Here is a 20,065-nt window from a genome sequence, read left to right on the forward strand (position 1 = left end):
ATAATAGTCTCTACAACTGCATCCTTTAGGTAGAAAGCTGAGACACAGCCAACCTACTCTGAGTAGTCCTTTTGAGAAAGTTATATTCCACATGAAGATAATAAACAAAAGTGGTCACTGCTTGCCTTGGCCTGCATTTCTCAGTGGTTAGAGCATTGGTCCGGGCACCAAAGGGTACAGGGTTCAATTCCTGGTCAAGGGTATGTACCTGTCATGCAGGTTCGATCCCCAGCCCTGATCGGGGCAGTCGGGGTGCATGCAGGGGGCAACCAAGCAATGCCCCCCCACTCCCTTCTACTCTCTAAAAAATAAAAATGCATCCACCCTCCGGTGAGGATTAACAACAAAAAAGAAAGTGGTACTCTCACTCCACAGATGAGGCTCAGCTCTCCTGCACAATTTAAGCATAGCAGAAAGCTTCTCACACCACCATTTTTTTTAGTACAGGTACACCAATCCAACACCTAGAAACATATTAACTGAAAAACACGACACCCCAAAATGCCAATATTCAAACAGAGTTTCTGCCAAACCCTGACTGACCTTCTCAAAGCCTGACTGATCTAAGAGTATTCCATGTTTAACTACTGCCAACTCACATGGCTTTCCTACATGCTTCAGAGCCACCTCAGAACTGTTCTAAAAAGGATTCACATCTGGAGAAACAAACCAGGTTCGCAAGGTGGCCTGTTTGAAGTTACTTGCATATCAGCAGGCACCAGGAATTGAAAATTAAAGTGTTCTCGGTCCAGATCTTTAGGCATTTCAACAGAAGGAAGCTGCACGGATTCGTGCACCAGTGGGGTTCCTCAGCCTGGCCTGCAGGATAGGCGGAAACCGGCTCTCCAACGTCCCCGGAGGGGTCTTGGATTGCGAGGGCGCAGGCCAGGCTGAGGGACCCCACCAGTGCACGATCGGCTGAGAGAAACGCTGGAGGTTGGAGGGGCGAGGGGCGCGGAGACAGACACCGTGGGAGAGTCCCAGGGCGTGTCTGGCCCGTCTCCCGCGTCCTGATCTGCTGGGACCCCAGCAGCAAACTAACCTACGGGTGGGAGCGTCTGCCCCCTGGCGGCCAGTGCCCGTCATAGCGAGCAGTTGAGGGGCCTTAGCCTATTAGCAGCATAAGCACTCTGATTGAACAGCTGTGGCCGCGACAACTTGGCTAATATATTAGGCTTTTATCATTGAGGACGGAGGATGTTCTCCTGACACAGGCTCTGAGCTGAGCGTCAAGCCCTTAGGTCACTTCTTCCGTCTTCAGGTATGAGTTGGGAGGGTTCCCAGGACGATCAAAGCATTTTCTCACGCTTCTCTTCCCTTGTTCGCTTTCATTTAAGAAGACGCCTCGCCTCCCCCTGCAGGAGCTAACCTGCACCCAGGCTCCACCACGATGACGAAGAGGAGGACGCAGGGACCACCCCGCCGCCTGTGGCTCAGAGCTGACAGGAAGCAGCAGAGGAGGAAAAGCAAGCTGGTCCTCACAAGCCCCGAAGCAGGCCCCGCAGCCGGCAGGGGAGGGAGTGGGTCCGCCTGCAGTATGTGCCGAGCGCCGGCCACCTGCTCCTCGGGGACCCGGGCCACGGCGGGCAGGGAGGCAGCAGGGCCGGGGCCGCCGGGGATGGGCGCTCCGAGGGCGGCAGCAGCGCGGAGCCTTCCCGCCGCGCCGCGGAGACGGAGACGGAGACGGAGAACCCCCGCGGCTCCCCCTCGCCGTCCGGGCCGGGCGGTGAGTCAGCGGCCATGAGCGCCTCCGGAGCGGAGCGGGGCGGGGCGGGCTCGGCCCGGGACGCCTCCCGGGGTCTGCGCCAGGCAGAGCGCTTTCCTTTCACTATTTCACCTCCTGGTCCCCGAGCCCAGGGCGGCGCCTGGCACCTCGTGCGGGAGCCGGGCGGGTCGGTGACGGAGCCGCCGCCCGAGAACGTGAACGGATGGATGAATGAAAGGCTGCGCGGGGAGAGGGCAGGGGCGGCGGCGGCGGCGCGGCGCCACACGAAGCCCCGGGGAGCGAACGGGGCTCCCCCGGGCGACCGCGAAGCGCCCCGTCGCGCCCCGAAGGGGCGTCACGCCAGACGAGGAAGCGCGGCAGGAGGCAGTGGGGGCCGAGGGCGCGCCCTTGGGGAGAGGGAAGGAAGGGGAGGAAACTGGGTGAGGAGACCGGAGGCCGGCGCCGGGAGAAGGGCTGAGGCACCGGCCCCCTTCTCGGAGAAGTCGCCTCGGATCCCCACGCGAGGGGACCGTTTGGACGTAACCGCCTCCCGTCTTGGCGCCCGCTCACCAGGCCGGGCTTCGCCCCGCTCCCGCCGCCACATGTCGCTCCCTGCTCCCGCCCCGTTTCCACTCGGCCTCGAGCCCACGCCTCACGGCCGCCCCGGCCGCCTCGGCCCGCTCCGCACCTCACACACAGCTCGCCGGCGGCAGCCGCCATCTTCGGCGCCCGCGCGCGCGCCCGCCCCGCCCCCGAGCGCCGCGCCCACGTGACCGCTCGCCTCCACACGGGCGCGTGGGCGGGGCTTTTGCGTCACGTGACGGCGGGGCGGAGCCAATATGGCGGCCTCCGAGAGAGGTTGAGATCCCGCGGCTGCGGCAGCGCAGGCTGTGATGAAGGCGGCGGAGAGGCAACTTCTGCGCAGTAGGTGGGAGGTGGTGGAGGGTGACCGGGCACCAGCTGCCAGGCGTCAGAGGGTGCCCGACCGTGGAACTTGCGTCCTCTCCGCTGGAGAGCGAGGAGAGAAGGTGCCGGCCGCGTGAGGCTGCGGCTCTGCCTGGGAGGGCTTGCGGGGCTCAAAGTCCAAGGCGTCCCCGGTTACCCCGTTTTGTCCGGGTCCCCGGCCTAGAGACATGACCCGGCATCGCGCGCCCGGGGCCCCCGAGACCGGCGCCCCGCTGAGCGGGTCGGTGCTTGCCGAGGCGGCCGTGGTGTTCGCCGTGGTGCTGAGCATTCACGCCGTGGTGATGGACCGGTACTCGTGGTGCGCCGTGGCCCTGGCGGTGCAGGCCTTCTACGTCCAGTACAAGTGGGACCGGCTGCTACAGCAGGGAAGCGCCGTCTTCCAGTTCCGAATGTCCGCGAACAGCGGTCTGCTGCCCGCCTCCATGGTCATGCCTCTGCTCGGACTGGTCATGAAGGAGCGCTGCGAGGCCGCGGGGAACCCGTACTTCGAGCGCTTTGGCATTGTGGTGGCAGCCACCGGCATGGCAGTGTCCTTCTTCTCATCAGTGTTAGCGCTGGGCATCACTCGCCCCCTGCCCACCAACACTTGCGTCATCTCAGGCTTGGCTGGGTGCGTCATCACGTATATCATGAAGCACTCGCTGAAGGTGGGCGAGGTCATCGAGGTCCTGGAGGTCCTGCTGATCTTCGTCTACCTCAACATGATCCTGCTGTACCTGCTGCCCCGCTGCTTCACCCCGGGGGAGGCGCTGCTGGTGTTGGGAGGCATCAGCTTCTTGCTCAACCAGCTCATCAAGCGCTCCCTCACGGTGGTGGAGAGCCAGGGAGAGCCCGTGGACTACTTCCTGCTGGTGGTGGTGGTAGGGATGGTCCTCATGGGCCTCATCTTCAGCTCCTTCTTTGCCTTCATGGACCCAGGTACCTGGGCCTCCTCCATCTTCTTCCACCTGATGACCTGTGTGCTGGTCCTTGGCGTGGCCCTACCCTGGCTTTATCGGCTCACCCGTAGGAACCCCTTGTTATGGCTTTTACAATTCCTCTTCCGGACGAAAATCCGCATCTACCTCCTAGCCTACTGGTCTTTGCTGGCCACCTTTGCCTGCCTGGTGGTACTGTACCAGAATGCCAAGCGGTCATCCTCTGAATCCAAGAAGCACCAGGCCCCCACCATTACCCGGAAATATTTCCACTTCATTGTGGTGGCCACCTACATCCCAGGGATCATCTTTGACCAATACCTGCTCTACATGGCCGCCACTGTATGTCTGGCAGTCTTCATCTTTTTAGAGTATGTGCGCTATTTCCGCATCAGGCCCCTGGGCCACACTCTGCGCAGCCTCCTCTCCCTCTTCCTGGACGAACGAGACAGCGGACCGCTCATCCTGACACACATCTACCTACTCCTGGGCATGTCTCTTCCCATTTGGCTGATCCCCAGACCCTGTACAGAGATGGGTAGCCTGGGGGGAGCAAGAGCCCTAGTCCCCTACGCCGGTGTCCTGGCTGTGGGCGTGGGTGACACCGTGGCCTCCATCTTTGGCAGCACCATGGGGGAAATCCGCTGGCCCGGAACCAAAAAGACGTTCGAAGGGACCATGACATCTATCTTTGCCCAGATCATTTCTGTAGCTCTCATCTTAATCTTTGACAACGAAGTGGACATAAACCAGAGTTATGCTTGGATATTGGGGTCCATCAGCACAGTGTCCCTTCTGGAAGCATACACTACGCAGATAGACAACCTCCTTTTGCCCCTCTATCTTCTGATATTGCTGATGGCCTAGCTCTTGTGCAGCAGCAGTGACGGAAACGGGGACGTGGAGAGAACGACGGTCCCCACAACAGCCAGCCACTTGGACATAAAGAGGCAAGTGGTGAGAAGCAGGTTTGATTTTTCAGTTGATTCAGATTCAAAATAAAAATTAAAGCTCTCCTGGTTTTAAGTTTTATTGATATTCAAAAGTAAAAAGACCGCCCGGCTGGTGTGGTTCAGTGGTTGAGTGTCGACTTAGGTACCAGGAGTTTGAATCCCGGTCAGGGCACTTGCCCAGGTTGTGGACTTGATCCCCAGTGGGGGGTTGTGCAGGAGGCAGCTGATCAATGGTTCTCTCTCATCATTGATGTTTCTATCCCTCTGCCTCTCCCTCTTGAAATCGAATTATATTTTTTTATTTTTTTAAAAAAAAAGGGCTTAAAAGATGGTGCAACAATTCAACTTGCATACGCTATGGGGCCCTGCCTCTCATCTTGCAATCCTCAGAGGGGGCCAGAGTGGACACTGGAGGCCATATTGCATAATGGTTAACACTTCAGGCTCTGTGTCAATCCTTGGCTATGCCACTTCTTTTTAAATTTTTTTTTTTTTTTTTATTGATTTCAGAGAGGAAGGGAGAGAGAGAGATAGAAACATTGATGAGGGAGAACCATTGATCAGCTGCCTCCAGCACACCCCCTATTGGGTTTTGAGCCCGAAACCCAGGCACGTGCCCTGATCAGGAATCAAACCTGGGACCCTTCAGTCTGCAGGCCGACGATCTATCCACTGAGCCAAACTGTACCACTTCTTAACTGTGTGACTGGCTTCCCCATTCTGGGCCTCAGTTCTCTGCAAGGGGAGTAAGCCTGCGCCTCAGAGGGCTGTGAGGACCTGATGAGGTGCGGTGTGTACTGATCCAGCCCGGGGCCCACACTCCATAGCAGTCAGTAAGGGAAAGTGCACCGATACCCAAGGCCAGTCCTCCCCGCCAGCCAGTGGCTGTCCTCCTGTGGGTTATACTCGGAGGCCAGAGTAACCTTGGCTTCATTTGGAGACGAACCCCGGGAAAAGAGCCAAAGGCACGCGGTTTCTCCGCGGGGGCGGCTGGGAAGAGCTTGCTGCATGTGAGGGAGGGCTGGGGGGAAGGGAGCAACTTCCCACTTCCACCCAGCCTGCGGGAGGGCCACAGGGAGGGCTGAGAACTTGGGCCCACTAAGGCCAGACGCCAGGAGGGGCGGTCCGGGGAGCTCGTGGGATTGCCGCCATGTCCTTTCCCTCCGAAAAGAATTGAGACATTCTTTTGGATCTCAAAGACTTGACAAACCCTCCCCTTCTCTGACTCCCTTCTGCTGGCCACAGGAGGTGGCAGAATGTCGGGGAAGAGCAGCGGTTTTGACTCGCCTCCTGTGGTCTCGGGAAAGGCGTCTGTCCTTTGTGCCATGTGTCCGTGCACACAGTTGGGGCTGGAAACAAGGGCACACACTCCCACGGCCGCCCAGGCCAGCAGGAATGCAGTGACCGAGGACGGGAAGTTGTCAGCATGGCAGCCCACTGGCCCAGTGCTGTTGACCTGTTCTTTCAAGGAAGTCTAGAAATCTTGTTTTGTGAAATCGCTCAATTTTAAGAAATTTTTATGAAAATATCAAGGTGCCCTACCTGGTCTGGCTCAGTGGATAGAGCATCAGCCAGGGGACTGACGGGTCCCAGGTTTGAATCCAGTCAAGGGCACATGCCCGGGTTTCAGGCTCAATCCCCAGTAGGGGGCATGCAGGAGGCAGCCGATCAATGAGTCCCTGTCATCACTGATGTTTCTATCTCCCCCTCTCCCTTCCTCTCTGAAATAAAAATATTTTTTAAATAATAAAAATGCCAAGGCCCTGACAAAACATGTCTGCTCTGCAGTCAGCTAATAGCCCCTGGTTTGCAGTCTCCGGGGGAGACCCCAGCTAAACAGGGTCTGGATTTGGTAGATGTTCCTACAAAAGGTCTGCCAGCCGGTCCCAGGCAGGAGGGACCCATGGAGGCCCCCTGTCAGGGCCAGAGAGAGGAAGGGCGTGGCCTGAGGTTAGGAAGGTACTTGGGCTCAGAGCCGGGACCAGAATCGGGACTAGGTTCCCAGCCCTGATAGATAGTCTTCTCCCTCCGCAAGGGGAGGCGCACAGGCCGAGCTCCTGAACATCTCCACAGCTGTGTGACCTGCACAGCTCCCTTATCCTGCGAACGTGGTGGTCCATCGGGGTGAGGACCCCGTGGGACGCAAGTGAAGCTCAGCTCAGGGAGTGAGTGCCCACTAAAGGTGACTTGTTAGGAAAATGACAGTCCTACCAGGCAGGCTGGGATACGTGGGATGGCTTTCGGCAGGGCCTTCATTCTGGCAACGTGTCTGCTCGGCAAAGAAGGATCGGGAAGCTGCATTCGGAAGTCATTTCATTTTTATTCGGTGCCTTGCGCTGTAATAACGTTCTGTCTGAGGGGCGAGAAGAGGAAGAAGCTGGCGGAGGAGTGGCCAGAACCCTTTTGTAGCCGAGAGCCGCCTCCAGAGGGAGCTTGTGTTGGGGCAGCGGGGAGGGTTCCCGCTGCCCAGCCGCCCCCTGTCCTTGCCCGCCTGTCTGCAGGGCCAAGGGGCACAGACACTGGCAGAAGGAAAGCTCAGGAGCAGAGAGGTGACTTCCCGCTGCAGCTGGACGGTCGACAGGTGCTGGTGTCTGCGGCCACAGCTTCCCCGGAGGGGCCGTGCCCAGGCCTGCGGAGCCTTTAGGTGTACAGTGCGGGGAAGGGCAGCTCAGCTGTCGGCTGGAGCCTGCAGGAGACAGGAGATGACCTGAGATGTCAGTATTACCGCTCCCCCCCCTGCCCCCGGCCTCCAGGCCTCTTTAGGGGACGGGGCACACCTACCACCTACCAGTTCTCGGGGCTCCAGGTGGTGCCAGAGGCCTCCATGAGGTGGAGAGTGTAGGCCTGGCGCGAGCGGTCAGAGAGGTTCAGCTCGCTCTTGTGCACCACTTCTCCGTGGATCAGGACAAGGGCCCCTGGCAGGGACGCAGCAGGTCAGGAAGGGACACGGGCCCTGCCAGGCTCCAGCAGTTTGTGGCCTGTTCACCTCCCCATCCATTCCCATCACGAGGGCCTGCAGCCTGCCCGGATCAGGCTGTGCTGTGGGACATGGGTCCCCGGGATCCGGGCCCTTCTGGGGGCCTGTGCCCCTGGCCAGCTTTCGCAAGAGCATCCTTCCGTGGTGTTTGCAGGACCAGGCGGAGCTGGGCTGGTCAGCTGGGCTCTGGCCAGTGAGGGCTGAGTTGGACCTCAGTTTTCCCTTTTCCAAAAGGGAGAGGGGCGCTAGGAGCTGGCATCGGGGGGCACTTGCTGTGCGCCACACAGGTTCTGTGTGACACCTTAGGCACATCTCACCAGCTTCCCCACTTCCCATCTGGACAAACGGGCTCGGGGAGATTCAGTCATTTGCCCAAAGCGCCCAGAAATAGCGAAATCCGGAGTCTAGTCTGACCAGGGGCTTGGTGTTAATTCACTGCCTCCCGGTTTCCCGGGGTCCAGTGACTCGCATTCGGTGACCACACAGCACTCCGGTGAGTGGGGGCTCAGGGCCAGCAGAGACCCACGGGCAAGGCCACAGGCCCTGCCTTCCCGCCCTCTGCGCCCTGCCTACCTCTGCGCACTGGCGTAGGCACAAAGAGGCTGTTATCCCGGGCTGGCTCCGACCCCAGGAAGCTGGTGCCAGGCACCGAGCCAGCAGGGGCCCGGACCATCCTTCTCGCCACTCCACCTGCAGATCAAGGTGGAACCTTTGTTCTTTCTTTCCCAGGGCCCTCTCGGGGCAGGTGGGGTGTGAGTTGGCGGGGAGACGGGGAAGGGTGGGGTGTGAGTTGGCGGGGAGAGGGGGACGGTGGGGTGTGAGTTGGCGGGGAGACGGGGAAGGGTGGGGTGTGAGTTGGTGGGGAGACGGGGGCGGTGGGGTGTGAGTTGGCGGGGAGACGGGTAGGTGGGGTGTGAGTTGGCGGGGAGACAGGTGTCCTCACCGGTGTGCGAGCCGGGGATGAACCACAGGCAGCCGTTCTCCAGCGTGGCGTCCTCCAGCGCCATCCACAGGCCCAACACCCGGCCCAGGGGCTCCGTGTACAGGAAGGAGGCGTCCTGGTGAGAGGAGACTGCAGCACCCACGGCCATGAGCCAGCCCCACTCACCTGGGGCTTTTCCCCGTCCCCAATCCTCTCTGAGCCCTCCAGCCCAGCTTCCCAGGATCCCTTAGAGTTTTGCCACTTCCTGGCCAGGAGACTCAGAACAAGAGATTTCACCTCTCAAAGCTCCAATTTCCTAAACTGTAAAGTGGCCCCAACAACACTAACTGCCCCCTGGGATTGCGGGAGGATTTCACGATGTGAGAAGGTGCGGATACCACCTGTGTTACCTGCTAAAAGGCAGCTGCTAACTGGAGGAGGAAGAGGACAGAGAGGGGATAAATGGAGATGGAGAAACAAATGAAAAGCAGCTGCTATAGCCCCAGCTGGTTTTGCTCAGTAGATAGACCCTTGGCCCGCAGCTTGAAGGACCCCGGGTTCGATTCCAGTCAAGGGCAAATACTTCGGTTGAAGGCTTGATCCCTGGTCAGGGTTCTGTCCAGAGATCAAATCATGTGTCTTGAAAGGCAACCAGTCATGTGTCTCTCTCACATCAATGTTTCTCTCTGTCTCTCCTTGTCTCTCTTCCAACCTAAAAATCAGCCGGGACCGGTTTGGCTCAGTGGATAGAGCGTCGGCCTGCGGACTGAAAGGTCCCGGGTTCGATTCCGGTCAAGGGCATGTACCTTGGTTGCGGGCACATCCCCAGTGGGGGGTGTGCAAGAGGCAGCTGGTCGATGTCTCTCTCTCATCGACGTTTCTAACTCTCTGTCCCTCTCAATTCCTCTCTGTGTAAAATCAATAAAATATACTTTAAAAAAAAAATCAATCGAAAAATATCCTCTGGTGAGGACTGACAAAAAACAAAAAAGTAGCTGCTATTTAACTCTGCCCAGCGGTGTAAGTCTGGGCAGTTGAGCACAAAGCGTGTGTGGGGAGGGGTGGTGGAGGGGCCTACTAATAGCATCCATAAGTACCCCTCCCTGGTGCTGGGGCCCAGTCCGGTTGGGGACCAGTGACCAAAGGCCATTGTCTTGGTAACAACCAAGTGAAGCAGTACTAGCCTCTCCCTTCCTTCCTGGGGAACTGTGTTTTCTGAGCACAAACTGGAAGGGGCACACGGACAATTCAGACAACGTCAAGAGAAAGGTGTCCTAAAGGGGCACCCCAGAACGTTTGGAGAGGGATGGCTGAAGGAAGTGGGGGTGCCAGATCGTCAGGGACAGTCCTGACCGAATGGAGGAGGTCACAGGAGGCAGCTGGGGCTCCTGTGAGAAGAGTGGCTGCCTGTGAGGGGCGAGCTTATGTCACGGGAGGTGTCTGAGCAGAAGTGGCTGGCCGCCCACGAGGGGGCGTACAGGTATCTGTGCATCCAGGGTGTTGGAATTAATCGGTTTCTCTGCTGAGTGGGTATTCCAGGGAACTCGGTAAGAACACAGGATTCCCGGCCCGGCAGCCCTACTGGCTGGTGATCGCAGGGAGAGGGGCCCGGGAACCTGTGTTTTAACCAGCGACGAGTGCGCCCAGGTTCGGGGACCACTGTGCGGGGCTCCAGGATGCCCCCATCCACTGTCCCAGGAAGGACCGGACGGTGGCTTCTCTTCCCTGGCCCACGGGCATCGCGGCCAGCACCTTCCCTCCCTCGAAGACTCAGCAGCCACCATCCCAGATCTCCCACCACGGCCTCTGCTGGGCACACAGCCCGCCCGGGGCTCACCTTCGCCGCCAAAGTGAGGCTGCTGCAAGAGAGAGGAGGGGCCGGGTGAGAGCAGAGGAGGCAGGGGAGGGGCAGGAAGCTCCTCCCTGGCCCGGTGTTTGCCTCCCAGGACTTCCCATCAGCACCATCTACTGAGCACCTGGAGGGTGGAGGGCTGCAAAGAGGAAAACCACCCGCCCTGCAGGGCACCCCCAGGCTGGCCGTGCACGTGCCTAACGGAACATGAGGCAGAGGTGAGGGGCAGCCACAGAGGCTGGGACCAGGCCAGTGCCTCTTCCCAAGGGAGCTGGAAGGCTTCTTGGAGGAGGTGGTACTGAGCGGGGCCTTGAAAGCTGGGAGCAGAGCATTTCAATCGCCAAAGGGAGGAGGTAGTCCGAGGGATCTCCCTCCCTCCTGCCACCACATTTTAACTGAGCACCAACCAAGTGCAGGTGCCTTAGCCAGAGAAGACCGATTTTGCATGCTCTTCCCCCAACTTAGCAATAACCTGGGAAGCCATTTTTTTACTTCCCCCAAAAAGGAGGGTCCTGGTATGAGCACTCTGCCCATTTTACTGGAGGGTAAACTGAGGCCCGGGGAAGCCAGGGAGCTCACCTTAAAGATGTACATGCTCTGCACCACCACAGGCATCTGGAGGCCCAGACTTCTGGCCAAGGCCTGGAAGGGGGCAGAGGTCACACTGCCAGCCTAGCCACACTCACTTCCGGTCTAGCCACCCACCCTCACCCCCGCCTCTGCTCACCTGCATCTTGGGGGAGTGTGTGACACGCTTGAAGACAGGGTCATGGGCATGCAGAGCTGCAGGAGAGGTGGGCTGATGGGCCAGTCCCCAGCCCCGACACCCGCCCCCCCACGCCTAGCTCTGGCCATCCAGACTCGAGTCTCGTTCTCACCGATTGTGTGTGCATTAAGCTTTCTGCTTGTTTATAACCAGAAAGTGGGCCCCTCAGACAACCTCACCCCATCACAGGTCCCACTTCACCCATGACCGTATTCTTGACCTTCCAGACCTCTGAGAATCACTCCAGCCCTGACTCCCCACTCCTCAGAGGACAGAGGGCTCCGTGGTGACAGTCTCCGTATTGCCACTCACTCCATGTGGCCTCTCTCTGTAAGCCTCAGTGTGCCCCTCTGCACAATGGGACTAGCAGGCCCGTCCCCTCCCATGCTGCCTCAGACTCACAGGGCCAATCATACAACCACAGCCCAGGGCCTGCATCAGCCACTCCTCTCTTATTGGCTGTGTTACAAAACAATCAAAAATCGGTGTGTGTGTGTGTGTGTGTGTGTGTGTGTGTGTGTATGTGAGAGAGAGAGAGAAATGTTATATGTCAATCATACCTCAGTTTTTAAAAAGTGAGGGTTGAATGTACTTAAATGCCACTCAGTTGTACACTTCAAAATTGTTCAACGGTAAAATTTATGTATGTATTTTATGACCATTTTTTACAAAACTACGATGATACAACTTTAAGTTTAAAAATAAGCAATATAGCCCTAGTCAGGTGACTAAGTTGGTTGGAGCGTTTCAAACACCAAAAGGTTGCGGGTTCGATTCCAGGTCAGGGCACATATGGGAGGCATCAGACTGATGTTTCTCTCACACATCAATGTCTTGCTCCCTCTCCCCCTTCCTCTCTCTCTAAAAATCAACAAAAGCATTTTCTCAGTGATTAACATAAAACAGTACCCTAATAAGCAGTCTACCAAATAAATGCTAATGTATCAGACTGAAAACCAAACCAAAACCAACACCCGCTTCCTAGCTCGGTTTGGGGTCTCCGAGCAGGGACCGTGTCAGCAGGTTAGGTGCTCCTTAAGGAGACTCCAAAGCAGCGGGACCCAGAGCTCCATGCCCAGGGCCTGGATCAGCCCCAGGCCAGGGGGGCTCTGCCTGTGCCCACCTTGGTGGGGGGTTCTGTGGACCCCTCGTCCCAGTGCCATGTGATTAGCATCATGAGGTGCAGAGGAGCAGGGAGCACTGCTGTCAGAAATGCCACTTGTGCCCTCACCGGTTTGGCTCAGTGGATAGAGTGTCGGCCTACGGACTGAAGGTTCTCAGGTTCAATTCCAGTCAAGAGCATGTGCCTTGGTTTCAGGCACATACCCAATGGGGAGTGTGCGGGAGCAGCTGATCGATGTTTCTCTCTCATCAATGTTTCTAGCTCTCTCTTACAGAGAGAAAGGGGGAGGGATAGAGAGCTAGAAACATCGATGAGAGAGAATCATAATCTTCAGTCAGCTGCCTCTTGCACACCCCCCACTTAATTTCTTACAGAGAGAGAGGGAGAGGGATAGAGAGCTAGAAACATCGATGAGAGAGAATCATAATCTTCGATCAGCTGCCTCTTGCACACCCCCCACTGGGAATGTGCCCGCAACCACGGTACATGCCCTTGACCAGAATCGAACCCGGAACCCTTGAGTTCGCAGGCCGATGCTCTATCCACTGAGTCAAACCGGTCAGAGCAATAAAATATATTGAAGAAAAAAAGAAATGCCACTTGCTGGGCCACTAACCTGCTTGCTTTGGGTAACCCTTAACCCCCCCAGGCCAGGCCTCAGTTTATCAAGTCCCCCCCAAGGTGCCCGCTCACCGTGGCCAATCTTGTTGATGGCTTTCTCCGGGGGGACCAGGAAGTTTCCTGTGGCACAAGGAACAGGGACGGGCTGAAGAGCTAGAGTCCAGCCTCCCTGGGTAGCACCCCCCGCCACCCTGGGGACAGATACCTGAGTCCAGTGTACCCCCACCCCTAGGCCCCAGCTCCAAACCTTTCTTGTCAAAAACCCCTTTCTCAAAGAAGAACCGAATCTTGTCGCCGCTGCTCAAGAAATAGTCGGTGCTGCCCTGTGGAGAAGGGACATCAGAGAGACTGAGTGGGCATCGCCTCGCGGGGTCAGAGGTGGGCCTGGCGAGGAGGGAAGAGGGCTCGCAGGCTTCCCACCCACAGGGCTCGCGGCCCCCTGGTGCTCCCCAAACCTGCCCACCGAGGCAGAAGGGAATGGGAGCACAGCTGGGAGCTACAAGCCCGACATTTCTTGGAAACCTCTTAATAAGTCACATGACGCAAGCTGGACATGGTGTGATTCCTACCAGGCGCTGGAATCAAACCGGCCTGGGGCCCCATAGGCTGGGGCGCTTGGGGTGCCTCTCAGAGCCTCCGCTTCCTCCTGCAAAGGGGATAATAACAGAACTGACCTCCAGGGGTTGTTGGAGGCTTGAGGTAGAGGCGAATCTTATAGCAGGGACAGCACAGGCCCTGCCGCCAGAGTACTGGGGTTGGGGTCCCAGCGCTGCTGCTGACCGGCTGTGTGACTAGAGCCACGCTGCCGAGCCTCTCTGCACTTCGTTTCCTCGTGAGACGCAGCTGCTGTTAGGGCTCCTGTCTCCGGGGGGTTGTAAGGATCAGGAGCAGGTACATACAGAGCACAGGACCATCCTTGGAGAGCCGTTGAGTCACATGCATCTGCTTTTGCTAACGTTACTGCTGCTAACTAGAGAACACTCCACAAGGGCATGGCTGTGCTTGATGAATATGAGCGATGCCTGTTCTTTATGTCTTAGTCACCTCTCCCTGTTAACTTTAATATCATGTCCGATTTCTCAGCATCACCTGGAAATGATGTTCCAGAAAGACGTCCCATGTTTTCCTGTGGCTTCAGCCACCCTTGGCCGCCACCTCCCTGCCTTTCTGCACGGCAAACGTGGGTCCTGCCACTGCTTTACACGTGTCTACATGGCCCCTTCAAAGCCTTCCTCACTGAAAAGTGAAAGGTTTGTTGTTGTTGTGTGGTGTGTGTGTGTGTTTCATTACTTAGCTCCTCTGTACCAGGATAGGGGGAGGGAAACATGTCAGGGAAGCGTAATTGATATTAATGACATTGCAGGTGACGATGTTAGATGTAGAAGGCTGACAATTGAAACTAACCCTTTAGAGGAAATTATTCTGTAACCCTTTTCCTCCTGAAGTCCCCGTCCTGTTTGATTGCATGGCTTCGGCCATTGTGATACCCTTTGTGCCCACCAGGTGGCAGCAGCTCCTCAGCATGAGTGTGAGTGAGGCCCATTGGGGGGCCTGGACCACAGACAGTGTTGGCTTGGGGGTTCGGTAGAGAACTGTGGACGAATCCCCAAATCTCAACTTCCCCGTCTCAAACTGGACTGAGTGGTATTAGGTCCCTGGAGGGAAACGGGCAGAGTTTCCAGCCTCACAGGCGGGCGAAGCCCTACCCAGGTGGGCACATCAGAATCACCTGGCTCATGTTGGATCCCTGGCCACCAGGAGGCCCTTTGAGACAGGAGAGCTACTGAGGAAAAGGGCAGAGCAGTGAACGGCATGGGTTTGGTACCAGACAGACCTGGGTTAAAATCCCATGGTTTGGGTCAACCTTCACTTTCCCCACCTGTCAAATGGGGACCAGAATGCTGGCCTTAGACATTCATACTGAGGATCGGAGAAACTATGCATACAGGACACTTAGCCTGCAGCCTGGCACATGGAAGGCTGGAGCCCATCCGTTTTCAGAATGAGCCGAGGGCCTCCAGTCTGCCGCTCTGGCTGGGGCCTGAGCCCCCATCAAAGACCAGATGGCACCTTCGCTGCCCCAGCACCCACCTGCGCCCGCAGCTGCTCCTCCTCCTGCGTGGAAAACTCTGTGCGGCAGTGGAGCGGGACGTCCATCTCGGCCACTATCTCCGCGATCCTCTGCTGCATGGCTGCACACTCGTCTGCAGACAAGAATCCTTCCAGCACCAGGAACCCATCCTCCTGGAACTACAGGCAGGAGGGGGCTCAGCTTCCCTGCCCTCAGACATTCTTTCCTGGAGAACTGACTGGACCCCAAACCATGTGAAGGCAGGACCAAGTGTCCTGTCCATTGCTCTGCCCCCACCTGGCCACAGTGCTCGGCCCCCAGGGAGGAGCAGTCCATATTGGCTGGAGAAGCCCAGCCAGTGTAGCTCAGCTGTTGAGTGTTTTTAAAAATATATTTTTTTTATTTGATTTTTTTTTTTACAGAGAGGAAGGGAGAGGGCTAGAGAGTTAGAAACATCAATCAGCTGCCTCCTGCACACCCCCTCCTGGGGATGTGCCTGCAACCAAGTTACATGCCCTTGACCAGAATCGAACGTGGGACACTCTATCCACTGAGCCAAATCAGTTTCGGCAGCTGTTGAGTGTTGACCCATGAACCAAAAGATCAGGGGATCGATCCCCAGTGGGGGCATGCAGGAGGCAGTTGGTCAATGTTCCTCTCTCATCAGTGTTTCTCTCTCCCTCTCCCTTCCTCTCTGGAACGATGGAAGGGGGAAGGGAAAGGTAAGGTGTCCCCCTTCCCCGTCCACTGAGCTTGGACCACAGGGGAATATAACCTCATTCATGTTATAATTGATGGAGCACAGCCTGTGCACCAAATACGGTTTTAGCAGCCGGAGACTCAGTGACAAGAAACCAGCCAGGATGCCTGCCTTCCCAGAGCTTCCAGTCCAGCGGAGGAGGCTGGCTGAGGGGAACAGGCCGCACCAGGGGAGCAGATGTCACAAACTGCTGAGAGCCAGGAGGGAGAGGGCCGTTGTGGAACTAAAGGAAGAGTCTAATGGGAACCAGATGGGGAGGACAGGAGGTCTCAGGGCAACAGCCCTGAGGAAGTGACATTTAAAGGGACCAGCAGGATAATGGGAGGGGGAGGGACCAGGAGGAGCACTCCAGGGGAGGGAGCAGGATGGGGACCCGATGGTGCAGAGTGGGGGAGGCCTGGAAGGGAGATGGGAGGGTGGCAGGGGTCAGGCCACGCCGGGGGGGCTGGGCTTTGGCATGAGTGCAGTTGGGCATTAAAGCCCTTGCTCTGATTTGCCCCGTCCCCTCATTCTGAGGCTATGGGGGTAGGAAAGAGCACCTGCATTTTCCTTGCAGATTTGAAGCTGTCGCCTGAATAGGGGCATTGAGTCACCTCCTGAACCCCTGCGAAGTGTCCGATGTCCAATGACTGACCCCATTCCCTCTTCCACGGACGCTCAGCTCCGCCTCCCATGCACAACAGGGTGTTGGGATATTTGTGCGCCCGCCCTTCTCCCCCCCCCCCCCCCTGGGCCCTCAGTCTCTGGGCAGCTCTGCGTGATGGAAACTCAATCCTCATCTCAGAATCAAGCCGAAAACCACCCCCCTGGGAACTGGGTCACCCGCAGCTAAGTGTGCATACCCGAGATCCTGACACAGGGCTAGCATTCTTGAGATAAGACATTGGAGGGCCCTGGCTGGGTGGTTCAGTGAGTTGGAGCCAAGTACACCAAGAGGTTGTGGGTTCGATTCCCAATCAGGGCACATATCTAGGTTCGATCCCTGGTCAGGGTGAGTTTGGGAAGGCAACCAACTCCTCTTTCTCTCTCTCTCTCTTTCCCTTTCCCTAAACATATTCTTGAGTGCGAATTAAAAATAAACAAATGAACAGAAGTCGGAGGATTATCAAACAGGGGAGCAAAGATGAAGGTGAGGGGGTGTTCACGAGGCTTGTTCAGTGACGGCAATGAGTCAGAAATAATCTACATGCTCAGCACAAAGGGATTTGTTCAACCGAGTACGGTCGGTCTGTCTGGGACACAACATCTGAAAAACGTCATGTGGTAGAAAAATATTTACTGACATGGAAATATATTCCTGATGGGGAGGGGAAAAAAAGCCAAATGCAAATAAGTATCCTGGCCACTGTGAGAACTTGGGCAGATGGCTCAAAGCAATCATTCCCAGCTATCACCAGGGGCCTTACAAAGATTCCGCGGCTGCATACCAAAATGCTGTGCCAGCGTAAGGATTGAGGGCATGGCCCCTCTGGGTCTTCCTGCACTTTTCTCTCGTCATCAGAAACGAACAAGGGTCATGTTATTGAAAAGCCTGTGTCTCTCCCATTCCCATGAGCTAAGCTTTTGTGTTTAAAGTAAATGGACCCTGGCACCCAAGCATGGCTCACCCCGGGCCGGCCCCGCCCCCGAATCGCAGGCCCGGATCCCGGGCGGCTGGGACTGGCGGATCCCGGAGCCTTATTATGGGTTTTGGTCACATATGCACACACTCCCTTCCCACCCCGCGGCTGTGGTCTGGACACCAGGCTTTGTGTTCAGAAGCCAGAGATCCTGAGGGGAATTGAGCCCTCTGCCTTCTGTTTCCTCTGTTGAAAACTGTCACGGGATGTGTGCCAGGGGTTGTTCTCGGAATCGGGGTACTTTCCGTCCAGTCCAGAGGGTCTTCCCACTCTTACCCAATCCCCCCTGCCCCCACCCTGCAGGCCCCTACCTTCTGGAGCTGCTCGGGGCTCAGGCAGGCCATGAGGACGAGGCTGAGTGGTCGGCGGCTCTCAGCGCTGGTGCTGTGCCCAAGGCTGGAGGGGAAAAGGTCGGGAGGGAGAGTGGGAGAGTGGATAGAACCTGGGAGGCCCAGAAGGACTTAACCATTCCCTACCCAGAGGAAACTCGGTCCCGGCCACAGCCCCACGCCAGACCAGCCTGGGGCAGTTTTTTCAGGCTCTCTCTGACTCATGTGCCTAGAGGGGTCCTCCCATACCCTGGGTCCAGATTCCCAGCTAATCCAGGATTAACCCTTTCTGATCTCCTTCAAGGTCTGGCTGCTTCCAGGTGCCCAGAAGTTGAACTTAAGAGGTATCTGGGCGAAAAAAGTTGGGCAGACAAGAGGACATCTGAGGGCCAGCCCAGGTGCCACCACTAACTGTGACCCAAGTCCCCAGACCCAGCAGCAGCATCTGGGGAGGGAGGATGGAGGCCTGGGGAGGGAGGGTGGAGGCCTGGGGAGGGAGGGTGGAGGCTGGGGGACGCGCATCCCCAGACCAAAGGTGGAAGAGGTCTCTTCAGGGGATTGTCTGGTCCCCTCCCAGCTGGACACTCCCGGTGCTGGGAGGTTTGTGGGAGGGAGTGTGGAGATCAGTCTGCAGCTGACAGGAAGGAAAAAGATAAGGAGAACCTTAGGAGGAGGAAGAGGTAGCCCAGCTTTTTTTTTCTCCCAAAACATGCCTCAGTGGTTGAGCGTAGACTTATGGACTAGGAGGTCATGGTTAGAGTCCCCGTCAGAGGACATGCCTGGGTTGCAGGCTTGATCCCTTGGGGGTGGGAGGGGGGTGCAGGAGACAGCTGATCCATGACTCTCTCTTTCTCATCATTGTTGGTCCTATTTCTCTCTCCCTCTCCAAAATCAACACAAACTTTTTTTTTTTTAAACAGAGGAAGAGGCTGGAGAGCAGGGGGCCTGGGTCTGCAGAATGAGGGAGAGCCACGGTTCCTGTTCCCTACCTCCAGGCCCAAGGGGGTCTCAAGCTAGGCTGGCACAGCGGTGGCCAGGGGCGGGAACAGCCTGCACACACCCCCTCCTGGCCAGCACTGCTCAGCCGCACACAGGCCCTCCGGCTGCCGCTTCTGAAAACCGGCCACTGGCCTTCCCTGAAATGACGTTTTCTGAACGGCCAAGGGACAGAGTGTCTCGGGAGTGAGTGCAGGGACACGCTCGGCCCTCGGGAGCCCTGGCTCAGAGTCCAATTCTGTTTCCTGGGCACCGCAGTGGGCGCAGCTGCTTGGCCCCAGCCTCCCTGGGAGGGAAAGTGCCTCCGAGCTCCGAGCTCCGGGAGCCGGAGGGACAGAGGTTCGCAGGGTCAGGCCGGGAGGGGAGGGGGTGGCAGAACCACGTGGGAGATACTCGGCTCACTCGCTAGCATGGCCCCTTCGATGCAGCCACCCAGCGGATGGACATGTGCTGGGAGTGCAGTGAGGGCCTAACAGCTCCCCTGGGAGCCTCAGAGGCAGCCCGGGCTCCATCCACGCCTATAATTTGGGGATAGCAGAAGTCTCTCTCTTGTAAGGAAGATGAATAATTCACCACTAACACAGCGTGGCACAGGTCTGGCACTTAGTAAATGCCTACTGTGAAAGAAAAGAGCCACATGCTGACCTGACCAGCTCAGGGGAGGCCTGCGTGGCAGTCTTGCAAACTCAGAGACCTAAGATAACCACAAAAGATGGTCTGAAAATTAAATATTTTAACTACACACAGGACATAGTGGGCAGTCATGTCCCAGGCCGATATTTTCCCTGACAAAGATCAATTTAGATCTTCTTTACTGAGCCCACAGGCCTTTTTTTGCCTCTGAGATAACACATCTGTGAGATGTCTGGGTAACTTGTGGCTATGTGGTGGGCGCCAGGACAGATGCCTCAAATTCCTTTGTTATCAGGTTAATTGTTCCTGCGCCCACCACTTTGCTTTCTCCCGCCTCCTTACTCCATCACCAATGAATTCCATGTAACCCACCTATGTCCCTCCTTTGATTGCAGTGTACAGAGAAATGTAACCCGCCATTCTTCGGAGCATTATCTCAATCCACTGAGGTTCTGCTTCTGGCATATGTCGACAGTTTGGCTCAAATAAACTCACAAAAATTCTTTACAGGTTTCAGTGGTTTTTCCATTAACACTACCGACTACTCACCAAAGGTTAGCGGGGCTGTTCTGGGGAGAATGTGGGGCGTTTTTATTTTTGAATTTAACCCGAATTTTCCAAACTGCTCTTGCAATCAGAGAAAAGACAACCACTGGGTTTTAAGTGGAGAATCCTGGCGGGGAGGGGAAGGAATTGGGTCTCCTGAGATTTGTTCATTTATTCTGCTCCGGTGTTTTGTTTTGTCTTATTTAAAAACTTCTTTTAAAAAATATATTTTTATTAATTCATAGAGGGAAAAAAAGGGATTGAGAGACAGAAACATCAATGATGAGAATCACTGGTCAGCTGCCTCCT

At 56.8% G+C, this 20,065-nt stretch overlaps 3 protein-coding genes across 8 annotated transcripts in view; 1 reads left to right on the forward strand and 2 right to left on the reverse strand.

The window, feature by feature from the left end:
* The window catches only part of NUP188 (nucleoporin 188), a 48,904-nt gene extending 46,427 nt beyond the window's left edge, over positions 1 to 2,477 (reverse strand). For all 5 annotated transcript variants that reach the window (XM_036416217.2, XM_045573608.1, XM_045573607.1 and 2 more), the window contains exon 1: positions 2,394 to 2,477. In XM_036416217.2, the coding sequence (XP_036272110.1) occupies positions 2,394 to 2,425 (32 nt within the window). In that variant the 5' untranslated portion in view covers positions 2,426 to 2,477. The remainder of the gene's footprint in view (positions 1 to 2,393) is intronic.
* A 24-nt stretch (positions 2,478 to 2,501) lies between these two features.
* On the forward strand, positions 2,502 to 4,608 carry DOLK (dolichol kinase). Its single transcript, XM_036416234.2, has one exon. The coding sequence runs from the start codon at positions 2,839 to 2,841 to the stop codon at positions 4,453 to 4,455; it is 1,617 nt and encodes a 538-aa protein (XP_036272127.1). The 5' UTR covers positions 2,502 to 2,838; the 3' UTR covers positions 4,456 to 4,608.
* A 2,229-nt stretch (positions 4,609 to 6,837) lies between these two features.
* On the reverse strand, positions 6,838 to 17,648 carry PHYHD1 (phytanoyl-CoA dioxygenase domain containing 1). Of its 2 annotated transcripts, XM_036416259.2 has the most exons (11): positions 17,564 to 17,648; positions 14,894 to 15,052; positions 13,050 to 13,125; positions 12,875 to 12,922; positions 11,020 to 11,075; positions 10,872 to 10,934; positions 10,278 to 10,299; positions 8,462 to 8,590; positions 8,092 to 8,208; positions 7,330 to 7,456; positions 6,838 to 7,227 (listed from the first exon to the last, which is right to left on the reverse strand). In XM_036416259.2, the coding sequence occupies exons 1-11, from the start codon at positions 17,594 to 17,596 to the stop codon at positions 7,182 to 7,184; spliced, it is 876 nt and encodes a 291-aa protein (XP_036272152.1). In that variant the 5' UTR covers positions 17,597 to 17,648; the 3' UTR covers positions 6,838 to 7,181. The 2 variants fall into 2 exon arrangements, with proteins under 2 accessions (XP_036272152.1, XP_036272153.1); XM_036416260.1 differs by lacking the exon at positions 14,894 to 15,052 and having other exon boundaries at positions 17,564 to 17,611.
* Between the last annotated feature and the right edge of the window lie 2,417 nt (positions 17,649 to 20,065).

Source organism: Pipistrellus kuhlii, unplaced genomic scaffold, assembly GCF_014108245.1.
Source record: "Pipistrellus kuhlii isolate mPipKuh1 unplaced genomic scaffold, mPipKuh1.p scaffold_m20_p_53, whole genome shotgun sequence".
Classification (NCBI taxonomy): domain Eukaryota; kingdom Metazoa; phylum Chordata; class Mammalia; order Chiroptera; family Vespertilionidae; genus Pipistrellus; species Pipistrellus kuhlii.